At 32.8% G+C, this 22,664-nt stretch overlaps 1 protein-coding gene across 2 annotated transcripts in view; it reads right to left on the minus strand.

The window, feature by feature from the left end:
* Positions 1–3,941: 3,941 nt before the first annotated feature.
* Positions 3,942–22,664, minus strand: part of LOC126773842 (uncharacterized) — a 42,014-nt gene continuing 23,291 nt past the window's right edge. The window contains exons 3-9 of one of the 2 annotated variants that reach the window (XM_050495050.1): positions 8,927–9,001; positions 7,289–7,402; positions 6,750–6,863; positions 6,224–6,347; positions 5,718–5,805; positions 4,968–5,066; positions 3,942–4,331 (exon numbers count right to left, since the gene is read on the minus strand). In XM_050495050.1, coding sequence (XP_050351007.1) covers positions 4,008–4,331; positions 4,968–5,066; positions 5,718–5,805; positions 6,224–6,347; positions 6,750–6,863; positions 7,289–7,402; positions 8,927–9,001 — 938 coding nt within the window. In that variant the 3' untranslated portion in view covers positions 3,942–4,007. Of the gene's footprint in view, positions 4,332–4,967; positions 5,067–5,717; positions 5,806–6,223; positions 6,348–6,749; positions 6,864–7,288; positions 7,403–8,917; positions 9,002–22,664 lie in introns of both variants that reach the window. The other variant, XM_050495051.1, reaches the window with a different exon arrangement.

Below are 22,664 nucleotides of genomic sequence, written 5' to 3' on the forward strand. Positions count from 1 at the left end.
CAAACAAACACTTCAGCGTCATAATAATAGTATAGATTGAACGTTAATATTTCTATTGCTAAAAATGCTTACGATGTTTTTAAACTAACTGCGTTGTTACAATGGCGGATAATGAGTGAACAATTTCTAGTGCTTACCTTTAGGGTGCGCCGTAATTAATTGACAAATAAATATATTTTATCATTCATCGTCGTCTCATTAAAGTTATACTCAAAGTTTTGCTATATTATTATTATCTGTTTAAATTAAATAACCTTGTTAAGATATTCTTATGTATTTTATCATAATGGTGTATAAGCTGAGTTGCGTGAAATACAGAGCCTTTGGGCTTAAGTGCCCTATTTGCAACTTCAAACATGCTCTGCGGTAAAGTTCCGACTAAAATTTGTTTTTATAAAGCCGAGTCTACATCTAACAAACTTTGATGTGACAAGACTCCATTTGGGGAAAAAGGTTTGCACTACTGCAAATTACATTACGTTATGCAAAAGCCGAAATAGCAACACCAAATTATTTTATATATGTGTGCGTGTTCGAATATTAAATCTGTCATTGTGATAAGCTTTTCATAAATCGATAGAACGGCCCAAAAAAATGTGTATGTGTGTTTGAATATTTCACACGAGTTATGGTAAAAATGCACATATTTTATCATTATAAACTCAGCTTTATCGAATAAATTTCGAATACATTAAAAGTAAGTTAAAGCCGAAGTAATCAATCGGACTAAAATTCGTTTAAGGGGTTACTGTTATTGGAAAGTTTTACATGAAAATATAAAATAATAATTTAATGTCTAACGTGTTAGGAATAATAATTAAATAAATTATTAGATTCTTTAAAAGATAATTAATAAATAAAAATAATTTAAATTAAACGTAAAATATACAAATGTGTAAATCGAATCTATTTGTCTAATAATATCACTGTCATTATTAAATAAATCATTTGTTAAAATAATTATTTTCTTGATTTTTTTTTGTACATCAATAAATATCTTAGGCACAATTTATTTGTTATTTAATATTGATTATAATTTTACAATATTATATTAATACAAAATATATTCATTTTGGTCAAATTCACCACCGTTTATGATTCGAATGTATAATCTAAATAATAAAAACACGTTCTAGAAATTTGACAAGGCCATGAAATATCTTAATTTTACATCAATCAATCAATCAACAGCCAATCGTTGTCCACTGCTGAACATAGGCCTCTCCCAAGGTGCGCCAAAGCTCCCTGTCCTCCGCCTTCCGCATCCAGTTGGTGCCCGCCACCTTCTTAAGGTCGTCGGTCCACCTGGCTGGAGGGCGCCCTACGCTGCGCTTGCCGATTCGCGGTCTCCACTCTAGGACTCGTCTGCTCCAACGGCCATCGGTCCTACGACATACGTGACCAGCCCACTGCCACTTCAGCCTGCTAATTTTGCAAGCTATGTCGGTGACTCCGGTTCTTTTCCGGATAATCTCATTTCTGATCTTATCCTTCAAAGATACTCCGAGCATAGCTCGCTCCATAGCACGCTGAGCGACTTTGAATTTGTGGACTAGTCCCGCAGTTAGTGTCCACGTTTCGGCACCGTATGTCATGGCAGGTAAGACGCATTGGTTGAAGACTTTCGTCTTCAAACATTGCGGTATAGACGACTTGAGGACTTGACGAAGGTTGCCAAATGCTGCCCATCCCAAGCGAATTCTTCGATCGGCTTCCTTCTCGAAGTTGTTCCTACCGACTTGTATTATCTGTCCTAGGTAGGTATATTCACTAACAACTTCGAGAGGTTTCCCCTCGACGTATATCGGTCCCGGCACGACATGCCTATTGAACATGACCTTGGTCTTGTCCAAGTTCATACCGAGACCGACACACCGGGAAGACTCGCCTAGGCTACGCAGCATTTCGGTGAGTTGTTCCAGCGACTCTGCTATGATGACGATATCGTCGGCAAATCGAAGGTGTGAGATGTACTCGCCGTTTACATTGACTCCATACCTAGTCCAATGCAGCGTTTTGAAAACGTCTTCCAACGCGTTGGTGAACAGTTTCGGGGATATTACATCCCCCTGTCTCACCCCTCTGCGCAGTTGGATCGCCTTCGTCTTACAGTCCTGGATGTGGACAGTCATTGTAGCGGCGTTGTACAGACATCTCAGTACCTCGATATATCTCCAATCGATATGACATCTCTGCAATGAGTCGAGCACTGCCCAGGTTTCGATGGAGTCGAAGGCTTTCTCGTAGTCCACAAATGCCATACACAGCGGCTGATTGTACTCTTCGGTCTTCTGCACAATCTGCCGAACAGTATGATGTAACAGTAACAATTTTACATCATGTCCTACTTATTTCTGAACTTTTGAAGTTAAAGTAATATGTCTGAATATATATATAATATAATTACAATTATTTAATTTTGAGGACAATATAATATCTGAATATCATTTGATACTTAAATCTACCCTAACTTATTTACAAGGATAGTTTTATTTGGCAATAAAATTATTTTAGAATAAGTTGAATAGGGAAAGTCTAGGATCTAAGCTAGGTCTAAGAAACATCGAGTTTTGTCAAACGAGAACATGAGAACAAGAACGATAAAAAATTCGCACGTACCGCACTACTAATGTCGAGAGAGACTATATTAAAACTTTTTGTTTATGGATGGAAGAGTTGTCTACTAGTCTTAATTCAAAAGCGTCGGCAAATGAAAAAATGAGTGGCAAAGTGTGAGTGACAGAGTGCCGCCGAGTGTAAGTGTTTTATGTGTAAGCATGTGAGCTCTTGTACCGATCTCAAGCACACATTAACGCATTTAAAATAACAAATCTAACGCTTCGTCTGACGCTCGAACTTACAGTAAGCCTTGTACCGAGCGTTAAAATATTTACTCATAAAAAAAAACGTAAGTTATGAAATCTCATAAAAAAGTAAAGTGAATGTCCCACTGCTGGGCTAAGGACTCCTCTCATTTATGAGGAAAAAAATTGAGTCGCATTTGATATGAAAATTTGTTAATTATTATAATAATTGACGTACAATAAAGATTCGTTAAATATAAAAACCCGACATGAATGAAGTTTATTATGTTACTATCAACTAATTTGTTTAGTGTTTTACGACGATATGAATCTCCGTCTCGATATCTGTCGAAAATTCCTTGATAAGTAATATCATTGTTGTCGTCGTTATCAACAAGTAAAACGGAATATTTAATCAATCTGTGCGTATCGTTATGTAATCGAAATATTACTCGAAGAAGTTTAATAACACAAATTGGCTACAGATATTTTTACAGCTACAGATGAATAGTTCTACATATAAAGCATTTGACAAAACTCTGTATGTTTAAATGCTATTTATTACGAATAGCTAGAAGTTAGGACGAATTTGACAGGGCTAAATAATACTAGGGTATAAATATAGCTATATTCTAGGATTTTTTCAAATACTAAGTTGGAAAAATTTGTAAATCGAGAGAGGAAAATTTGTCTTGACATCGTTTATTATGGCACTGTATTTCAGTGTCTTCAAAATTTACTTTGTATTCCTTTGCTTGCATTTATTAACATATATTTAAAAAAATGCAAATTTTGAATTTCGAAAGAACCATCGATTAGATCACAAGCTCATCGACGCAGTAACCATAAGCATACATAAGTTGTAGCAATAATAACCATGAGCTATATATTAGATATAAAACAATAATCGTGATGTTTCAAGTAGCACCACACACCTACGTTGAGATAAATACGATGAATCTATTATGTAACTTGTTACTAATTACATAAGTAGAGATATGAAGGGAGATATATAAGGACGCTAATAATTTTAAGTATAGATTTTGAAGTAATGTACTTTTACATAGATAATAATTACATTAATAATAATTAAATTATACTTATTTTATATATATGAGATAATTAAAAAGAGAAATTTCACATTTACATTGTAATTAAAAGAATAATTGGTCTTCAGTCAGCGAAGTGACTTTACTTTGGATATTACACGTTAGTGATTGTTAAGCGTCTTGGACTTTTTGGTCTGTTCAGATTTGTCGCTGAACCTCGGACGTGGACCTGAACTGATCCTTGAGGCATGTCAACAGCTGAATGGAGACTCGCAGCTCTTGAGGTCCGGGGTGATGGAACACAGACTCTGAGGTCCACAGCACTGTGGAGACTCGCGGCTCTTGAAGACCTAGGTGTACGGATCGCGTGTTCCGAGGGGGTTGTGAGGGCCGGAAGATCAGCAGCGGAACGTGATCTTCGCGGCGGACTCTCTGGTATCAATGCCATCCCACCCATGCTTCCGACGAAGACGGAATTCTAGAAAACGGAAGTAAAGTCAGTTGTGTCGAGATTTCTTTAATATTAGTAATTATATTTTTAAATAAAAATGAATCATTTTTTATATTCAGTTTTGAATTTATTTATTGAGATAAACACATACATAACATATTATATTACGTATTATTACACGTCACCAAAACCAAAATAGGATGACACAATTATTTTTTTTATTAATAATTTCAATTTTTTCACAGACGTCAGCGTCCATGCCTTAGGTAATAGTTGATTTCCGTAATCCGTAACAGCCTGTGAATGTCCCACTGCTGGGCTAAAGGCCTCCTCTCCTCTTTTTGAGGAGAAGGTTTGGAGCTTATTCCACCACGCTGCTCCAATGCAATGCAATAGTTGATTTATTAATTTGAATAAAATTTTTACTTTGATTTTAAAATTACAAAAACTAAAAAATTCGTTTGAGTATATGCTGTTTTTAGCTGTTGATTTTGTTTCATAAATGAATACCTATTAGTGAATGACGATATGTAATAAAGTTTTATCTTTTTGCATAAAAAACTATAACATTGATAAACAATTTCGGTAATCAAAAACGAATTTATCAGTTAATTATTTCATTCATTCATTCATTCACTCATTTAGCTGATGAGATCGTGTCACCTGTCTAGGTCGATGTCCGAGATAGCCACATGGTTGATATGAAGGAAATGTTCCTCCGCAGTCGTATGAAACACATCCTCTTGAAAGGGACGCTCGATGCTAAGCAATATAAATACATTTAAAAAATTAGAACTTATTATTAATTCGTTTATCTTAAATATGAAATTACTATTAGTTTATTTATTAACCTTTATAAAAGCACCACTTTCGTGATCTGTAATGTAATGTTAGTTAGACTTTCTCCAAATAATGGACTATGAAATGCAAAAAGTGGCAAGTGGCAAGTACCACCAATTTTCTTGTGTCTAATTTGGTTTTATAATACTTCAACAAGCGTTCTGCGTTTACGGAAAACAACGGGACGAAATCTGCATGTGTTGGATGAAATTCAGTTTTACTACACGTTATTACATGTATATCTACCAACCCAAGATATACCACCATAAGCTCCAAACCTTTTCGAGGCTACCTTTGCCCAAAAGTAAAATATTTTCTGGCTAGTATTAATATTTTTATTTTAAAAATAAATATAATAAAACGATAAAAAGAGTAAGAACACAAAAATACATCATTATTTATAATGTCAGACTAAGGTTGTCTTTCAATGCCATATTAATTTAAATAATAATAGATCATAGTAGAACCGTTTAGTAATTTAAAAAAAAAGAATAATTAGTACAATTTACATGAATTAAGTGTTTAGTGATAATAGTTCCATAGTGGATAAGTTAGAAAACAAGTACAACTTACATGAGGCGGTACTGACACAGAATTTTCCGCAAGAGCGCAACTTTGCCGATGTTGCTGTTGAAACTTTGGCTGATATGGTTCTAACATCCTACGAAGAAATAATTAGTTATATCATATTTTATATATCATTAAATCATCAGTATTCATTTTTGATAATGATAAATATTGACAGGATACATTTGGATATAACTATTCATAATAATCATCTTAAAATTTGCATGAACTTATAAGAATAACTAGCTATTAGTATATTTCAATTCAAGAACGCTTTTAAAGATATTTATTCCATTAAATCTCCTCAGACTTAGTTTCCGTGTCCTTGTTTAACTTAATTGCTTAATATTTTTTCAGTGTTTCTTAGTATTTTTCGGATAGTTCTTAATAATTAAAAAAAGTAACTATGTTGTTACTATGCTCATTGCAAGCAAACAATGTAAATGATTTCACAAGTGTCATATTGATAAATAAAGCGATTTTATAAACGAGAAAGCAAGAAATCTACGTACAGTTTATAGACGCACCTGATCTTGCCCCAACGGTTGAAGAAAAGCGCAATAGCGGCGACCCATAGCAGTAGCACAAACGCGACTATGAGGGCCTCTTCAGCTCGAACGACCACTCCACTGCCATCTAAGATAAAAAAAAAACATTCAATCTGAAAGAAAAACCTTTTAAAAATGCATTTATACTTAGTTTCCTTTTGTCATTTACATTTTTAATTGTCTGTTTTATTTCTAGTACGAATAATGAAGTGCTAAATAATTAAATACAGAAGAACTCGCTGTTTTCTTCAGATGTTTGAAAAAGTATTCTAATATTTAATTGCTCTTGTGATATGCTGTGACGTTTTACACTATAAAATTAATTTAAAAAAAATGATCATGCTTATAATACGGCACCATAAAAAAAACAGATAAAATATTGAAAACGAGCGAAGTACCGTAGCTTTTTGTGGTTTTGTTTAGATGTTTTGTATCGATTGATGTAGCTCTGCATACTACTCTGCAATAAATTAATTGTCTTTATACTAACCAATATTAGCTAAAGACATATTGGCGATCATAATTTCGGGATGGGCTGGTTTTGTAGGGGGATGTAGCCGGTTAACTACTTCAGCGGGTGGACAATCGGTGGGTTTACTCCGCTCTGCAATAACAATAACAAATGTAACTACATACAGACCACGTGTGTTGCGATGATTCTTAACTTCTAGATGATGGAATCAGCAACTTCTAGATGATAAAATCAGTCTTTCGACATACAATGTCAATTTAAAAAATTACTTACCAACATTAGTGACAGACATTTTTGTAATTTTCAATTCAGCGTAAATTAATATGAAGGTTTTCGTTCCTACTAAATACAAGTGGATAATTTGAAAACACTCACCAATTTTTGTTGATTTGACTGCAAAACGCAAAATTTTTGCATACGAAGAAGCCAATTGATGATATCTCAATTTATGAATTGCCGAAAACGCTGACTAGAAATGGTTACTACGGTCGAATGCTTTCACAGTCCTTATACAAATGATGTGAATATTTTTAAACATTCAAAAATAGTCTGCTTACCGATTTCTGTTGATAGATTGAAGCGTGTGGTATGTGCAGGAAAGGCAGGTGTCGGTGAAGGATGTAATCGCAGGACTACTTCCGCTGGTGGTCCTCCAGTCACGCCGCTCCATTCTAGCAAAATATTAAATAAATATTTCTCTAGATACACACGTATCTATTGTTAAACCAATTAATACGGTTATGTGATCTGTCAATAATATATTCAAATTAAACTACTTAAATCATTAATTAATTTAAATTAATCTAAGAAATTAAAAAAACGGCATTAGCCAAGCATTTACCCAGCATTGTGTTGATTTCCTAATGTTACTACTACTATACTACTATAGCGGAAATAAGTATTCTTTCATTAGTTTAAAAACCGATTACCAAAAAGCACGAAACATTAAAATAATTGTGAATTATTACAACTATTAAGTAGATACGAAACTCGACACATTTATCGAATTCAATTTTGTTGTTTGGCGTATTATGCATGACATATATCCTCCATGTTTGAATAGGATGGGACTGTAAGATGAATACGAAACTAACGACACCTCATTTGTCAAAATATGAAAGTAGTTTACGAGGGTACATATTGAATTACACAAGATACATGTACTGCTATAATAGTACCCTCTTTTTTGCTTTCAGAATTAAAACAAGAATAATTCATATGAGTAACTTTAATTTTTAATAATTTATTTAAAAATATATTTTGGCATGGCTTTTTGTGACTGCGCTGCCAATTTTATGTGACTAATCTTATAATTTTACTGGTGGTAGGTCTTTGTGCAAGCTCGTCTGGGTAGGTACAATGCCAATGTATATGGGCATTGGTGGTCACTTGCCATCACGTGGCCCATTTGCTCATCTACCAACCGATAATATAAAAATTAAAATTTATATAAAATCCTGTGTCATATGTTCTAGTTTGATTTTATCTTGAGTTAGCATTCATTTTTTTAATGTGCGAAATATGAAAGATATTTAAAATAAGGGTAAAGGTCAAGTCAAAAGACAAAATCTTAATTTAGTTTAGAAAAAGCATTACACTTATTGATTATCAAAAAATTTACTACTGGTTCGGAAAAAACAAGATAAGTAATCAAAGATAGAGATAGAGAAGATAGATAGATAGAGAAGGTAAGTAATCAAATTTGTCTAGACACACACACAAAGACACAGGCGCTTTACGAAGTTTACACAAAAAGTAGTACTTTATTATACTCGATCTACTATTATGGTAGATGTAGTTGGCACGTGGTCGATACTGTCTATTTATTATATACTGTTTATAAATTATATTACAACTTTCTTTGCCGCCTTTTTAAAAGACCATGTTGCCAACTTAAAAATATTAAAAAGACAGTTACCACTTAACAGAAAAATATTTCGTCATACTCATTTATATATTATAATAAAATCAACAAAATAATATAAATTAAATATACTATTAATATGAAGTATTTATCAATCTCCTTAATCACTAATTTTAGGTAGATTAGATAGGCTTATTACCACCGTAGTAAATACCGTTACAGAAGTTGGTACGCGCCAATACAAGCCTGCACAAAGCTCTACTAATGGTAAATTTTACAACATTAGGTACTTAATTTAAGTTAATAATCATTACAGGTTTACCAATCTCACCGGCGGAGATACGAGATGGATTCGCTGGTGGTTTACGCGAACTCGTCTCCACTGATCCCGTCTCGGTTACACTATCTGCAAATAAATACATTACATTATTTTTATTGCTTCAAATCGTAAGCAATTAAATGATCATTGCGTTAATTAAAAAAATAACACATAAATCTTTTTAAGAATATATTTGAAATAATCGTTTCGCACTTCTAATCCTTTTCACGTTTGTATTTTGAATATAAGTTATTATTTAATACAATATATGATAATTAAATAGCACTTACAACTGCAATTATAAAAATTGATATTAAATTTTATCCTCATTTAATGTATTGTATATGTAATGTATATATAACTTTATGTATTCGTATAGGTATATATTCAACTAGTTTTCGCCCTCGGCTTCACCTGGGTGTCAGAGTAAGGGTGTCAATTATTAGATAAAAAAGTAACCTATGTCCGTCCGTGCTACCAAATTTCGTCAGAATCATTGAATGACAGGCGTGAAGGCGTAACAGACTTTCGCATTTATAATATTTGTATAGATTTAAAGCAAAGAGAATTTACGAATATTATGTTTAGGAAAAATATATATTGAATATAATTATTTCTTTTAATTTTTTTGTATTTGAACAAACTTTTTAATTGGTGCGAAATTGAAGTGTCGATTTAATTAAACCGGAATTTACAATTTCTACACCAAAACTATTTTACCGAGAGTTAGTATCTTCGGTTAAAGTGCTTAAAATAATGTTTTTCTGAAAGTTCCGAGCCCATATGGAAGTTTGTTCCAAAAATAAATAAAGTAAGGTAAAATGATTTAATGTAATTTGTTAAATTAGGCAAACTTAATATACATACATCGTACATTTTATTGCATATCAACAGTAAACATACAACTCTCTCATTTAATCGAAATTACCTTTGCTCAAATGTTACGTGTGTGAAAAAATTACAAAAGTGGTTTAAATTACATCAAGCTTAGCTGTTGGTAAAATTATTTTATTTTTATTTTAACCTTAAATCTGTAAGCCCATCCACTTAAAAAACACTTATTACACTATATTACATTTTATATTATTATTAAAGTATATTTAATATGTATAAATAACTAAAATAATAGATAAGTTTATGTTTTGTCAATTAATGATATTTTTCTATTGAGGTCAATAATATTTTCATATGGAAAATGATAATCATCACACTTAAGTAATATTTTTTTGTATTTCACATCACAATATATAATATATTTTTATATGTGATACGCCAGTTTTTCTAAGTCAAGACGCCGCCATCGCAATTTTAGAATAAAAGCAGATTTATTTAATAATTCAAAGTGATTTGTTACTCTAGAATCAGAAGTACTTGTTGTACTTGCAACAAACGACATAGTATTTGTCTGTATCTGTTTTTCGATCTATAAAATAAGCAATAAATATTATATAATAATAGTCTAATCACTTGCTTAATCATTTCGTTAGAACTCGCCTTCCTACATGATATAGCATCATATTGAATTAACATTATAATTTTGTAGAATAAATTAAAATTATTTTTTAAAATTCTCTCAATATTCCAAATATTGGAGCTCCTGACGTTTAATTTAATATTCAATATTGAGCGAAGCATTCTCGAGCAAGGGCATGACCCTCATATTAATGTACATATTACCTGATATCGAAACATAACATAAAAAAATGTAGAAACATTATTTTAAGACAGTATGTAAGTTGATTGTCAATATTTATATGCTATGAATGACAAATAGAAGTAATTAATAAGGATCCATAATTAAACCCTGTTGGATATCTTGATTTTATGCACGTAAACACTTAAAATATTTTTACTAATATTTACTTTATTAAATTTTTAATTGTTTTTAAGATAAGTGATTAATATAAAACGATAAATTATATTTTTTTGGTTATCTTTTTATATTTGTTTGCATATTTTATACAGTTATAATCGAACGAACCGAAAAAGTCGCGAAGTATGAACGTAATTAAAGCTTCGTTAACAACTGAAGTCGCGAACAAGGCCGTGACTCATTTATAACTTTCGTCTTTGTGTTCTACAAACAACGTTTAAAAGGAGAAGTTTTGTATTCTTATTTTTTAATAGTTATCAAATTGTGATTTTACACTTTATATTTTTAGAGCTTCGTTTGAAATTTATACTTTATAAAAGTCTTGTTTTAGATATTGTTTAATATATACGATATATTTGTCAATATATATTTACTATGTTATACTTATGTTATACATATAAAACTCGTTTCTTTGTGTTTATTTCAGATTGACATGAATTGATGAATGTTATACATAAAAATTTACATAGTTTTATATTTTTAAAAACGTTTGAACTGCACCTGTTAGTGTGTGAGTAAATTTTTTAAATTAATTCTAAGTTTTTCACAGACACGCTTTTTATGCTAATGACAATAACTTAATCTAGAATAATAAATTTTACCAAATTCTTGTATAGAAATTTTGAAGATTTATAAATCTTCAATGCAGACCATTCACTACTTTAGTGCAATATTAATTAATCGGTGAAATCAATCAATCAATCAACAGCCAATCGTTGTCCACTGCTGAACATAGGCCTCTCCCAAGGTGCGCCAAAGCTCCCTGTCCTCCGCCTTCCGCATCCAGTTGGTGCCCGCCACCTTCTTAAGGTCGTCGGTCCACCTGGCTGGAGGGCGCCCTATGCTGCGCTTGCCGATTCGCGGTCTCCATTCTAGGACTCGTCTGCTCCAACGGCCATCGGTCCTATGACATACGTGACCAGCCCACTGCCACTTCAGCCTGCTAATTTTGCAAGCTATGTCGGTGACTCCGGTTCTTTTCCGGATAATCTCATTTCTGATCTTATCCTTCAAAGATACTCCGAGCATAGCTCGCTCCAAAGCACGCTGAGTGACTTTGAATTTGTGGACTAGTCCCGCAGTTAGATACAACGTGGACAACGTTTCGGCGCCGTATGTCAGTTCAGGTAAGACGCATTGGTCTTTGGAAGACTTTCGTCTTCAAACATTGCGGTATAGACGACTTGAGGACTTGAAGAAGGTTACCAAATGCTGCCCATCCCAAGCGAATTCTTCGATCGGCTTCCTTCTCGAAGTTGTTCACACGTAATACAAGTACAAGTGTGCACAGATAATACAAGTCGGTAGGAATAACTTCGAGAAGGAATCGGTGAAAGTACGTAATTAAAACAGACCTATCGAATATAGACATATCACCCTTTTTCACACTGGCTCATAGTTACAGGCACGTGGAACATAACATCTTAGTTTCTAAGGTTGGCGATGTAAGCGATGGTTAACATTTTTTAAAATGCCTATGGGCGTTGGTGACCACTCAACATTATGGCCCATATGTTCGTTCGCCTACCTATATTATAAAAAAAAACCTCAAGTCTGCCGAAGGTGTTAAATACATCAGTATTTTATATGAATTTTTATGTAACATAATTATATTTTTATGTATTATGTTAAAGATTTCGCAGATTTCAAATGTAAAATTTACGATCTTTAGTGTATTTTTCAGATTATTTATTTTATATTATAAATATATTTATTAATTTCAAAAAGATACTTCGTAAATAATAGACGAAAGGATTATAAAAGGCTTGAATAACTTTGACTTGAATAACTTCTGTTTTCACGAAATACCGCTTGCTCCATTTTTAATCAAAAACTTTAAATCGTGCTATTGAAAATATTAAAATTTAACAAAAAAATGGTAGGGCTTTGTGCAAGGTCGTCTGGGTAGGTACCATCTACTAATCAGATATTCTACTGCGAAACAGCAGTACTTGGTATTGTTGTGTTCTTGTTTGAAAAGGAACATCTTAGTTCCCAAGGTTGGTGGCGCATTGGCGATCTAAGCGATGGTTAACATTTCTTACAATGCCAATATCTATGAGCGTTGGTGACCACATACCATCAGGTGGCCCATATGCTCATCCTCTTACATATACTATAAAAAAATCGTTATATATACATTTAACTAAATTAATTAACTTATTCAGTATAAGATTCAAAACATTCAAAATATTCAAATTTAACTTGCAAAGATCATGGCAGTTAATTAACTAGTCTTAACAAGATTTCCTGAACCACGTACTAACTTAAACTTCGCGGAAGTTTGGAAGTAGACAACATGCTAAGTAGCATAATTAATATGTTATTCTAACATCGTGAGCTATTTGAATACGACCAAGTACTTTTTATTTCTTAATAGTACTTCGAGACCTAAATCTATGAATAGTGCCTCTAGTGGTTATTTATACAACTACACATTTCTAAGCCTTTAATTTTGGAATCCCGGGTCGGGATAATGAAAATATTTCAAGTTTTTATGTCAAGAAGTTATCGGCTAAACTTCGCGGAAGTTTGGAAGTAGACAACATGCTAAGTAGCATAATTAATATGTTATTCTAACATCGTGAGCTATTTGAATACGACCAAGTACTTTTTATTTCTTAATAGTACTTCGAGACCTAAATCTTTGAATAGTGCCTCTAGTGGTTATTTATACAACTGCACATTTCTAAGCCTTTAATTTTGGAATCCCGGGTCGGGATAATGAAAATATTTCAAGTTTTTATGTCAAGAAGTTATCGGCTAAGTAGTGGGACAGACTTGTGAAGTGTTACGATAAACCATTGATCGCAGGATCAACTCAAAGCCTCAACTCTTCGTATCGGATTACCGTCCCATTGGATTATGAGAGTCGGGGATTAGCGAGTGCACCTGTGTATGCGCACACATCTAAGCACTATGATATCTATTGATCGGCTTTACCGTTAAGAATCGTCAACGTGACCGAAATCTGTCGGGAATTTACATGATCATAATCAATTATTTACTGTACGTATGTAATACATATCTAGTTCTTATTTACTTGATGGTTTGTGAGAGCTAAGAATCTTTCACTTATTATTTAATCTCTAAATCAAAATATACTTTAGTCAAGTGATCGTCATTTTGTAAGGTATATAAGGTTAATTAAAATTAAGCTACCACCGGTTCGGAATTTTCTATTAAATAGCAACACTGTTATTACCGAGCCGAGTTGGCCCGGTGGTAAGAACGCGTGATTCTTAACCGATGATCGTGGGTTCGAACCCGGGCAAGCACTACTGAATTTTTATGTGCTTAATTTGTAATTATAATTCATCTCGTGCTTTACGGTGAAGGAAAACATCGTGAGGAAACCTACATGTGTCTAATTTCACTCAAAATCTGCCACATATGTATTCCACCAACCCGCATTGGACCGCATGGTGGAATAAGCTCCAAACCTTTTCCTTAAAAAGAGGAGAGGAGGCCTTTAGCCCAGCAGTGGGATATTCACAGACTGTTACGGTTACGGTACTGTTTTTCAATTGAGCAGTGAGAAATCAGTTATTTAAAAGCACGTCGTTACTCTTAGTTTCCATGGTTGTCTATTGGTTAATGGATGATGACAACTTACCCACAGGTAAGTTATATCTTTTTCTGCATTCTAATGTAAAAATAATATCGGCATAATTAAGTAATAATATGACGTTTTCCTTTTGATTTGATTCCTCTAAAACGTATCATGACATATTAAAAACAATTTTTAAATATATATATTTTATTTGCGTTATTTGCGGACATCATTAAAAACGTTGTTAAACGGGTGATTAGTTAAAAAAGTTGTGTTTTTTTCTTTCAAATGTCAAATCAATAATGACAGAAAGTGAGAAATCAGTGTACAATAAAGAAACATAAGTAAGGCCGTTTTAATGTAAGTATTTATTACTTGTAGTAGCAATTACATGCATCAACAGCGCATGTAATTTTTACTGTCAGAAAAGAGTAACTACTGAGTTTCCTGCCAGTTCTTCTCGGTAGAATCTACATCCTAAGCCGGCAGTATTTTTCAATTTAATTAAATCTTTTAAAATGACAATTCAAACGTGCTCGCAAGACTCAAGAGTCAATTTAAATTTATTTTGATTTAATTTAATTATTCATTGATTCATTAAGGATAAAAATTTATTTAAAAAAATAAAAATAAAATAAAAGTAAAATTACTCTGCTCATCATTTACGTACATTTTATATTTACCTAAAAACTGAGCCATTACGCTTTTTACTAGGGTTTGGCTTATTGGCCCGTGTGCGTAATTCCATTGATAAATTCCCTTGGCTCGAGGTGTGTTGTAACTTATGTATTATATTATTTAATTACAAGGATTTGCGGTAATTTTCTATTCTCATAGTAAATTAATTATTTTTATTAATTATTAAAAAATAACTTTAGTTGAGTAAAGATATGTTTTGTGTAATGCGCTTAGCGGTTATGATAACAAATGTCAGGATGTTGTAAAAGCTAATTAATATTGTTGCTCGGTAACATCTGTTTCTCGTTTATGAAATAATAGATCTACTCGCCTTGATATCGCTTGAGATTTCATAAATATATATTGATACACTTATCAACACTTATTTTTACTGTTTGTCATATTATTATTGTAATTAACCATTAATATTTCATTCACACATTGTCCGAATATCGCAAAATCCTTCGCCTCTTCATTGCAAAACGATGGTCTCCTCGAAATTTTAAAATTTGACTCTATACAATATGCCTTATGGTTTAAACTGCGTGTTCTTAGTAAGTCAGTTAAGACGATTTTTTTTTATTTCGGTATAAATAGACGTAAAAAACAAACCCCATTTTTATTAGAATGTGATGTGTAATACGGTAAAACTAAGAAGATTTATGTATTGTTTACTTTAAATAGTTACCAACTTGTTACTTTAGACAATATAGGGCTTAGATCAGATTAGATATATAGTTAAGTTTTTCGTTATTTTGTAACATAAATAACACACCGTCCATCACTTTCTTTCGAACACTGTCGCTATAAAATTAATTGGAAGTCCATTTCAATCGATTTATGACCCAAGGACTCACGGTTACGTGAGACACTGACCTTGAACAATCGAAGTAAATATCATGCATGATTTGATATTGTACAGATTTTTGTATATAACTTCAGCCTGTATAAATAAAAAAAAAATGGCATGTATTACTTCTGGCAATACAATTTATAAATTTAATTAATTTTAGTAATATGCCATACAAATGTTAATAATAATATAGTTTTATTTTAGCAAGAAAGGCTTTGCGTTAGTCCGTCTGGGTAGGTACCACCCAATTATTTTTATTTTTTTAAATAAATTTTTATCCTTAATGAATCAATGTCTAAATGTTTATTCAGTATAGAAAACTACAGTCACTAATTGATTATAAAAAAATATACGACGGTTCGGAAGGTAATACATCAAAAGTGAAGGTAACTTTATTTTATTCAAACTCAAAATTTACTTCATTCAAGTAGGATGGATCACTTAGGAACTTTTGAAGAGTAATTTTACGATGATTATTTTAATTACATTTTCGGATTGTACCGAGAAGAACCGGCAATAAATTCAGTAGTTACACTTTTGAATAATCAAATAAACGTACATGTAATATATAATAATATACAATTATATTTATATATATCCCGTATGAACATCAACGAATACTAACTTACATTAATCATATAATTAACATAGTCGTGTTCACTATGATAAGTTATATTTATTAAAAAAAAATTAACATGAGATATGAAACGACCTTGAGTTGATTCTCAAGGTCTATTATCCAAAAAGTCTAGCCAATTAGTTTTATAATATCTGTCACCATACTAATATACATTAATTATAAAGTTTAATTTTACTTTTATTGAATATTTTTGGAAGTTTTCTCGAAATTTCTTGTAAAAGCGTGTTTATTATGCTTCAAAAAAACTGTTATTAACTCTCTGAAACAGAAGTAAATAGCTTATGAAAGAAGAAGATATTCTCTTCACTCTTCATGAGTGGGTGATACTTGTCTGGAGGCCCTGTTGAAAATCCTTATACCGAGTTAGTTTGTTTTAATATAACGTTAGTTCCCAAAATTTAGCCTTAAAATCCTTACTAGCAACATAATAGAACGATGCAGTACCTCATGTTGTTATGAAGTCTTTTTTTTTGTCTATGAGGAGCTATCTTTAACGAAATCAGCCTAGAGATAAGTTTTTTTTTTATAGGTGCTTTTAATTTTTGATTTAACCATGTTGACTTGAAAATGCATACAGTACAGAACAGTAACAGCCCGTTAATGTCCCACTGCTGGGCTAAGGCTTCCTCTCCCTTTTGAGGAGAAGGTTTGGAGCTTATTCCACCACGCTGCTCCAATGCGGGTTAGTAGAATACACATGTGGCAGAATTTCACTGGTGGTAGGGCTTTGTGCAAGCTCGTCTGGGTAGGTACCACCCACTCATCAGATATTCTACCGCAAAACAGCAATACTTGATATTGTTGTGTTCCGGTTTGAAGGGTGAGTGAGCCAGTGTAATTACAGGCACAAGGGACATAAAATCTTAGTTCCCAAGGTTGGTGGCGCATTGGATATGTAAGCGATGGTTGACATTTCTTACAATGCCAATGTCTAAGAGCGTTGGTGACCACTTACCATCAGGTGGCCCATATGCTCGTCCGCCTTCCTATTCTATAAAAAAAAAAAAAAAATTTCAATGAAATTAGACACATTTAGATTTCCTCACTATGTTTTCCTTCGCCGTCAAGCACGATATGGATTATAAACACAAATTAAGCACATGAAAATTCAGTGGGACTTGCCCGGGTTTGAACCCACGATCATCGTTTAAGATTCACGCGTTCTAACCACTAGGCCATCTCGGCTTCTTCTTCGGCTTCAGTTAATGCATATATTATAAAAACTAATACAACACCAAACGACTGAAATGTTTGCACGGCTAAGCGGCTTCAAAACGTACTAACGTATTGTATACGTAGTACGTCATTATTCATTACGCATTTAAGGTTCCATTACATTAGGGTTCCATTACATTAGGTAATTTATTTTTAATGATTGATCATTATTATAGCCCTCAAAATACAGTCCAAATATTACCAAATAACTACCTTTTTTACTAGTTATTAAATGAAAGGTTAATAAATTTTTTGAGTATAGTTTTAAGATTAAGTGTTACAAACCCTAATCGCTAATACATCCTAACTAATATTATAAATGCGAAAGCGAGTTGCTTGTTACGCTTATACGTTTTCAAAATCTTCAATACAATTTCAGCCTTTCATTTATCTGTCATCCATTTGTCATCATCCTGTCACCCATCCACTGCTGCGTATAAGCGTCTTGTCAGTTATGTGCTCTTAGTATCCGTATATGTATCTAATATTTCAGATATCCAAGCAAATATCGACTCACTCTCTAACTGGCTGCTTTCTGATATAAACGTATAATAGCACAAAATTCCTAATGATGTCCTCCTGACCGATTTCAGCCGAGGCGGACATTCTTAAGAGAGATTAGCCATCGGCACGGGACGTGTGTGTGCGTCAACACAAGTGTACTTTCTATTTCCTATACTTATAATGTATTCCGATGGGATAGGAACTACGACGCATCAAAGTTCAGACGCAGGACCAATATCTTTACTCGTTTACCGAGCCACAGAAATAATATATGAAGAGGCATCTTGCGGGCCGGCGAGGCGAAGGCGGCTAGTGCAGAACGTTTTTCCCGTCTGTACTGGCCGTCGTCGCGTTTGGACTCTACTACCACTTACCATCAGGTGGAGAAGAGTCATTTGCCCTCCCGGCGAATATAAAAAAAAAAAAAATATCATCACTTCTAACTTCCAGACACCGGGCTTTTACAAATAATTTCGAGCCTTAAAAATCGAATAAATATAATCGTACAAATTTTCTAACAATTATATATAAATTAAGGGAAACCGATACTTGATCGTGTCGCCGGGTTTTAAGACAAATTGTGTAATCCGTCAACGTCCGTGTAATAATGACCGGCGGCTGCGGATCCAACTTTGTTTTATTTGTCTATTGGTGTTTGGAACATTTATTTGCAGGCAAAACTAATAAAAGACCCCTATATACCCTTCAACTATTATCAATCTAAATATCTCTGTCCTCCTATAAATAAAGTTAGAAACCGCTGTATTCATCCAAGATTTAGTTACTGCAGTTTAAAACTTTTATTTTGCGCTTTCATTAATTCGAAATTATTAATAATATAAATACACTTATTTATAATATATATATTTACTAATGATGTCCTCTGACAAATATCGAGTATATGTATTCATAGTCTAGCAGCTGTCGTATACTTCATTAAACCAAACAAAATAGTGAATAATAGCACCTACAAAACGACACTGATTTATAAAGGTCACGACAGGTAAGTATAATCTAGATTCTGGTTGCCTCAAAATTATATCGGCCAAATATATTAATTAATGAAATTTGGTCTATGAGCATTTTACGTAATTTTAAAACAAATTTGTCTCTTAATCAAACTTACAAAAAACACACACTAAAAAAGATATAAGAACGTCATATTTTCAAAGATGTATGCATCTATATGTATTTGTTGATTTGTATGCAAGTGTGTACTAAAATGAAATTTTAGTTGAAAGAATTTTAACCTAAATCCCGTCGGTACCTATATGGGTTCGTTTTTGCCCCATAAAAAAAGTTAACCAAAGTACTTAAATCTAAAATTACTATTATAGACGTAGAAGGTCATGGTCAGGTGTGTTATTTTACAAATGTGAAATTAAAATCACTAGAAATAACATGAAAAAAATTAGGATCTGCCAGCGCGCCAAGGTTTATGAACATAAAATTAAGAGTAAGTAGAGAACAAGAAAATAAGGAAAATTACCAAAGCAAGAGATGTCATAAAACAAATTAGAACTCAAATGGAAATGCGCAGGATAAAGACTGGACTCTAAAAGATGGACTCAAGTGGTGACCAACTGGACACCCAGAGATAAAAAACGAAGGAGAGGTAGGCCCCTGAAAAGATGGAATGATGACATCATCAAAATAGCTGGGAATCTTTGGCCCAGGATAACAAATCAGAGAGAGATATGGAGGAGTTGGAGGAGGCTTTTACCGCTAACGGCGGTCCTTACACAGACGAGGAGTAAATAACATTACTAACATAGGATATGAGTACAGTAATACTAACCAACTAACAAAACTTCAATTATTGTTATTAAATAGTCAGTGCTTGGAACAAATAAAAGCTTTTTTATTTTTTATTTTATTTATTTAACTTGGAGGTAGGGCATTATGCAAGTCCGCCTGGATAGGTACCTACCACTCATCATATTATATTTAACCGCCAAGAAACAATATTTAGTATTGTATTGTTACAGTTTTTAACGGTGAGTGAGCTAGTGACGTATTGACGATGTAAGTAATGATTAATATGTCATCCAGTGCCAATGTCTATGGGCGATGGTGACTATTAACCATCACCCATATTTCCGTCCGGTTTCCTATTTAATGAAAAAAAAACGCCAAAATATTTTTGATACATATTTGTCCATTAGATGTATCGTTTCGTCCACCACTATGTAAACCATTTTGTTTCTGTACAGAGATAAAACGGCAGTCGAATAAGATATATTGTTAATTCTACTGAAGTAAAACAGATTCAATTGTTCGTAAATGAAGTTGGCAAGAAACAACAAATGTGTAATTTAATTTGCTAGTGACAAGATTAATCGAGAACTGTTGAAACAACGCCGTCACACACATTACATCTAAGAAATTTCTTCTAATAAAGTTTATTATTTATAATGATAGCTGCCTTCAGGATAATTTAAGACTTTTTATTAATTTTTATAGAAAATTAAAAGAAAAATATAGTCACATATCAAAAATATTACGTAGCCCAACCACCAGGCCCGGACTTAGAGATCCAAGGCTTCTAGATACTTTGACATTTGAGGAGTGAGTGTAATAGTTGTAAATAATTATTTATTTGTATTGTTTCGCATTTAGTAATTAGTAAATATGTGTGCCATATAAAACGGTTCATATCCTGAGACCATTTATTTCGCACACGAGAAGTACCAAATGTGAAAATGTGTATTGGTCAAGATGATAGGACCATAAGAACCAGTACCAGCTACAAGTAAGCCCCTCACCACGGCAAGGTGATCCCCGGGGGGTTATTATTATATTATTCCGAAGCAGAATAAATTTTTTTTTTTTTGACTGGATGGGGCCCCTTGGCTGACAGGGCCTGTAAGCCACTGCCTTATAGGGCTAGGCATAAATACGGAACTGCTAACTATGCCAAACATTAAGCAGCTAGATGCAGCCACCATTGCGCAAATCTTTCAACAAAGCTTTATGATACAATAAATATACAAAAGAATACATGATCGTTTTAGTTGGCAAGCGAACAAAACTGTCACATGCATTACATATACGAAATTTCTGATAAGGTTTCCTTAAAGAAAACTGTTGAAGATCATATTTTATTATATATATTACGAAAATATTTTATTTGTTTTAAGAGAAATAAAGAAAACTTATATCATTTTAACGTTATTGGAACTTCATCTATTATAATTCCTTGACATATCAAGTAGAAAAATTACCAATTTTATAAATAAACAGTAATAATAATATTAGATTTCGGCGAGGATAGACAATACAGGCAGAGATTACCCATTTGCCCTTTAGTCTTTCCGATCATCATTTAACCTATTTATTTAGAGTTAGTTAAGGCTTATAGCAACGCAACTCAATGCTTATTTTTTCATTCTTCCGCGCCTCCACCTGTGGCTGTTCTTTTTGTCGAACCCTTCGATGTTAAATACCCCTGTTGGGATGTGCCGGTTATGCTCACATATTTCTCGACCTGGGGGACCCTATACTTTAAGCAATGAACTCCCCCTTTTCATTGCCCGGAGGTTTTCTTCATGGAGGTAAATAGTTGACTACTCTAGCTAACACTAGAGTAACCATGTACATTTAACCCAAGCCAATAATTAATCCAATAATCAATCTTATCCTTTGAATTTAAGCAAATATTGACGAGTTTAATTAGACAGTGTTATTCATCAACGCTCGCAATAATTTTGGTTAAATCGACTTTAGTTTATTATGATTCCTGTCAAGATTCAAGATTGAGTCTTCGAAATTCTATGAAAAGGAAAGAACTTTTTAAAGTTGGATTATATTTATAATTAATTTGAGACGTATAATGTCGTAACTTTTTACTTATTATAAGTGGTTAGTACTTTTGTTTATCACGTAAGTGTTTTCGATTATTAAAATACTGAAATATTTGAAACTTCACTTCGACTTCGAATAGTTAACCATAATTATTTTTGAGAACAATTCACAGTAAAATGAAAAATAAACTAAGTTAAATATTGCAACCATACTTGGACTTCTACATATTCACTTTAAACATATGACATAAATATTACATTTAATCTTATTTAATACGTTGATGCACGTGTTTGAATGTGTGTGTACGTTACATATCTGTCTCATATGATAAGTTATGTAATTAGTATTATTTTAAATGGTACTGTCGAGTGTTTAAATATAAAACTTATCGTCAAAGTTTTCTCAGCAGCCGGTGCTAAATTGTTAAAGTTGAAATACTCTTTACAAAGTTTTAGGCCTCTAGATCTAATATTTAACTTCATATTTTTCTTGATATTTCATAGTAGTAACCTCTATAAGCTATGAGAAGCTTCGATGTATTTTATTATGGAGAGATATTTTTTTATAATGTTTCGGAACACTATCAAGTAATATAGGGTTATTAATTGTAAAAATATATATTATTACGAC

Source organism: Nymphalis io, chromosome 15, assembly GCF_905147045.1.
Source record: "Nymphalis io chromosome 15, ilAglIoxx1.1, whole genome shotgun sequence".
Taxonomy (NCBI): domain Eukaryota; kingdom Metazoa; phylum Arthropoda; class Insecta; order Lepidoptera; family Nymphalidae; genus Nymphalis; species Nymphalis io.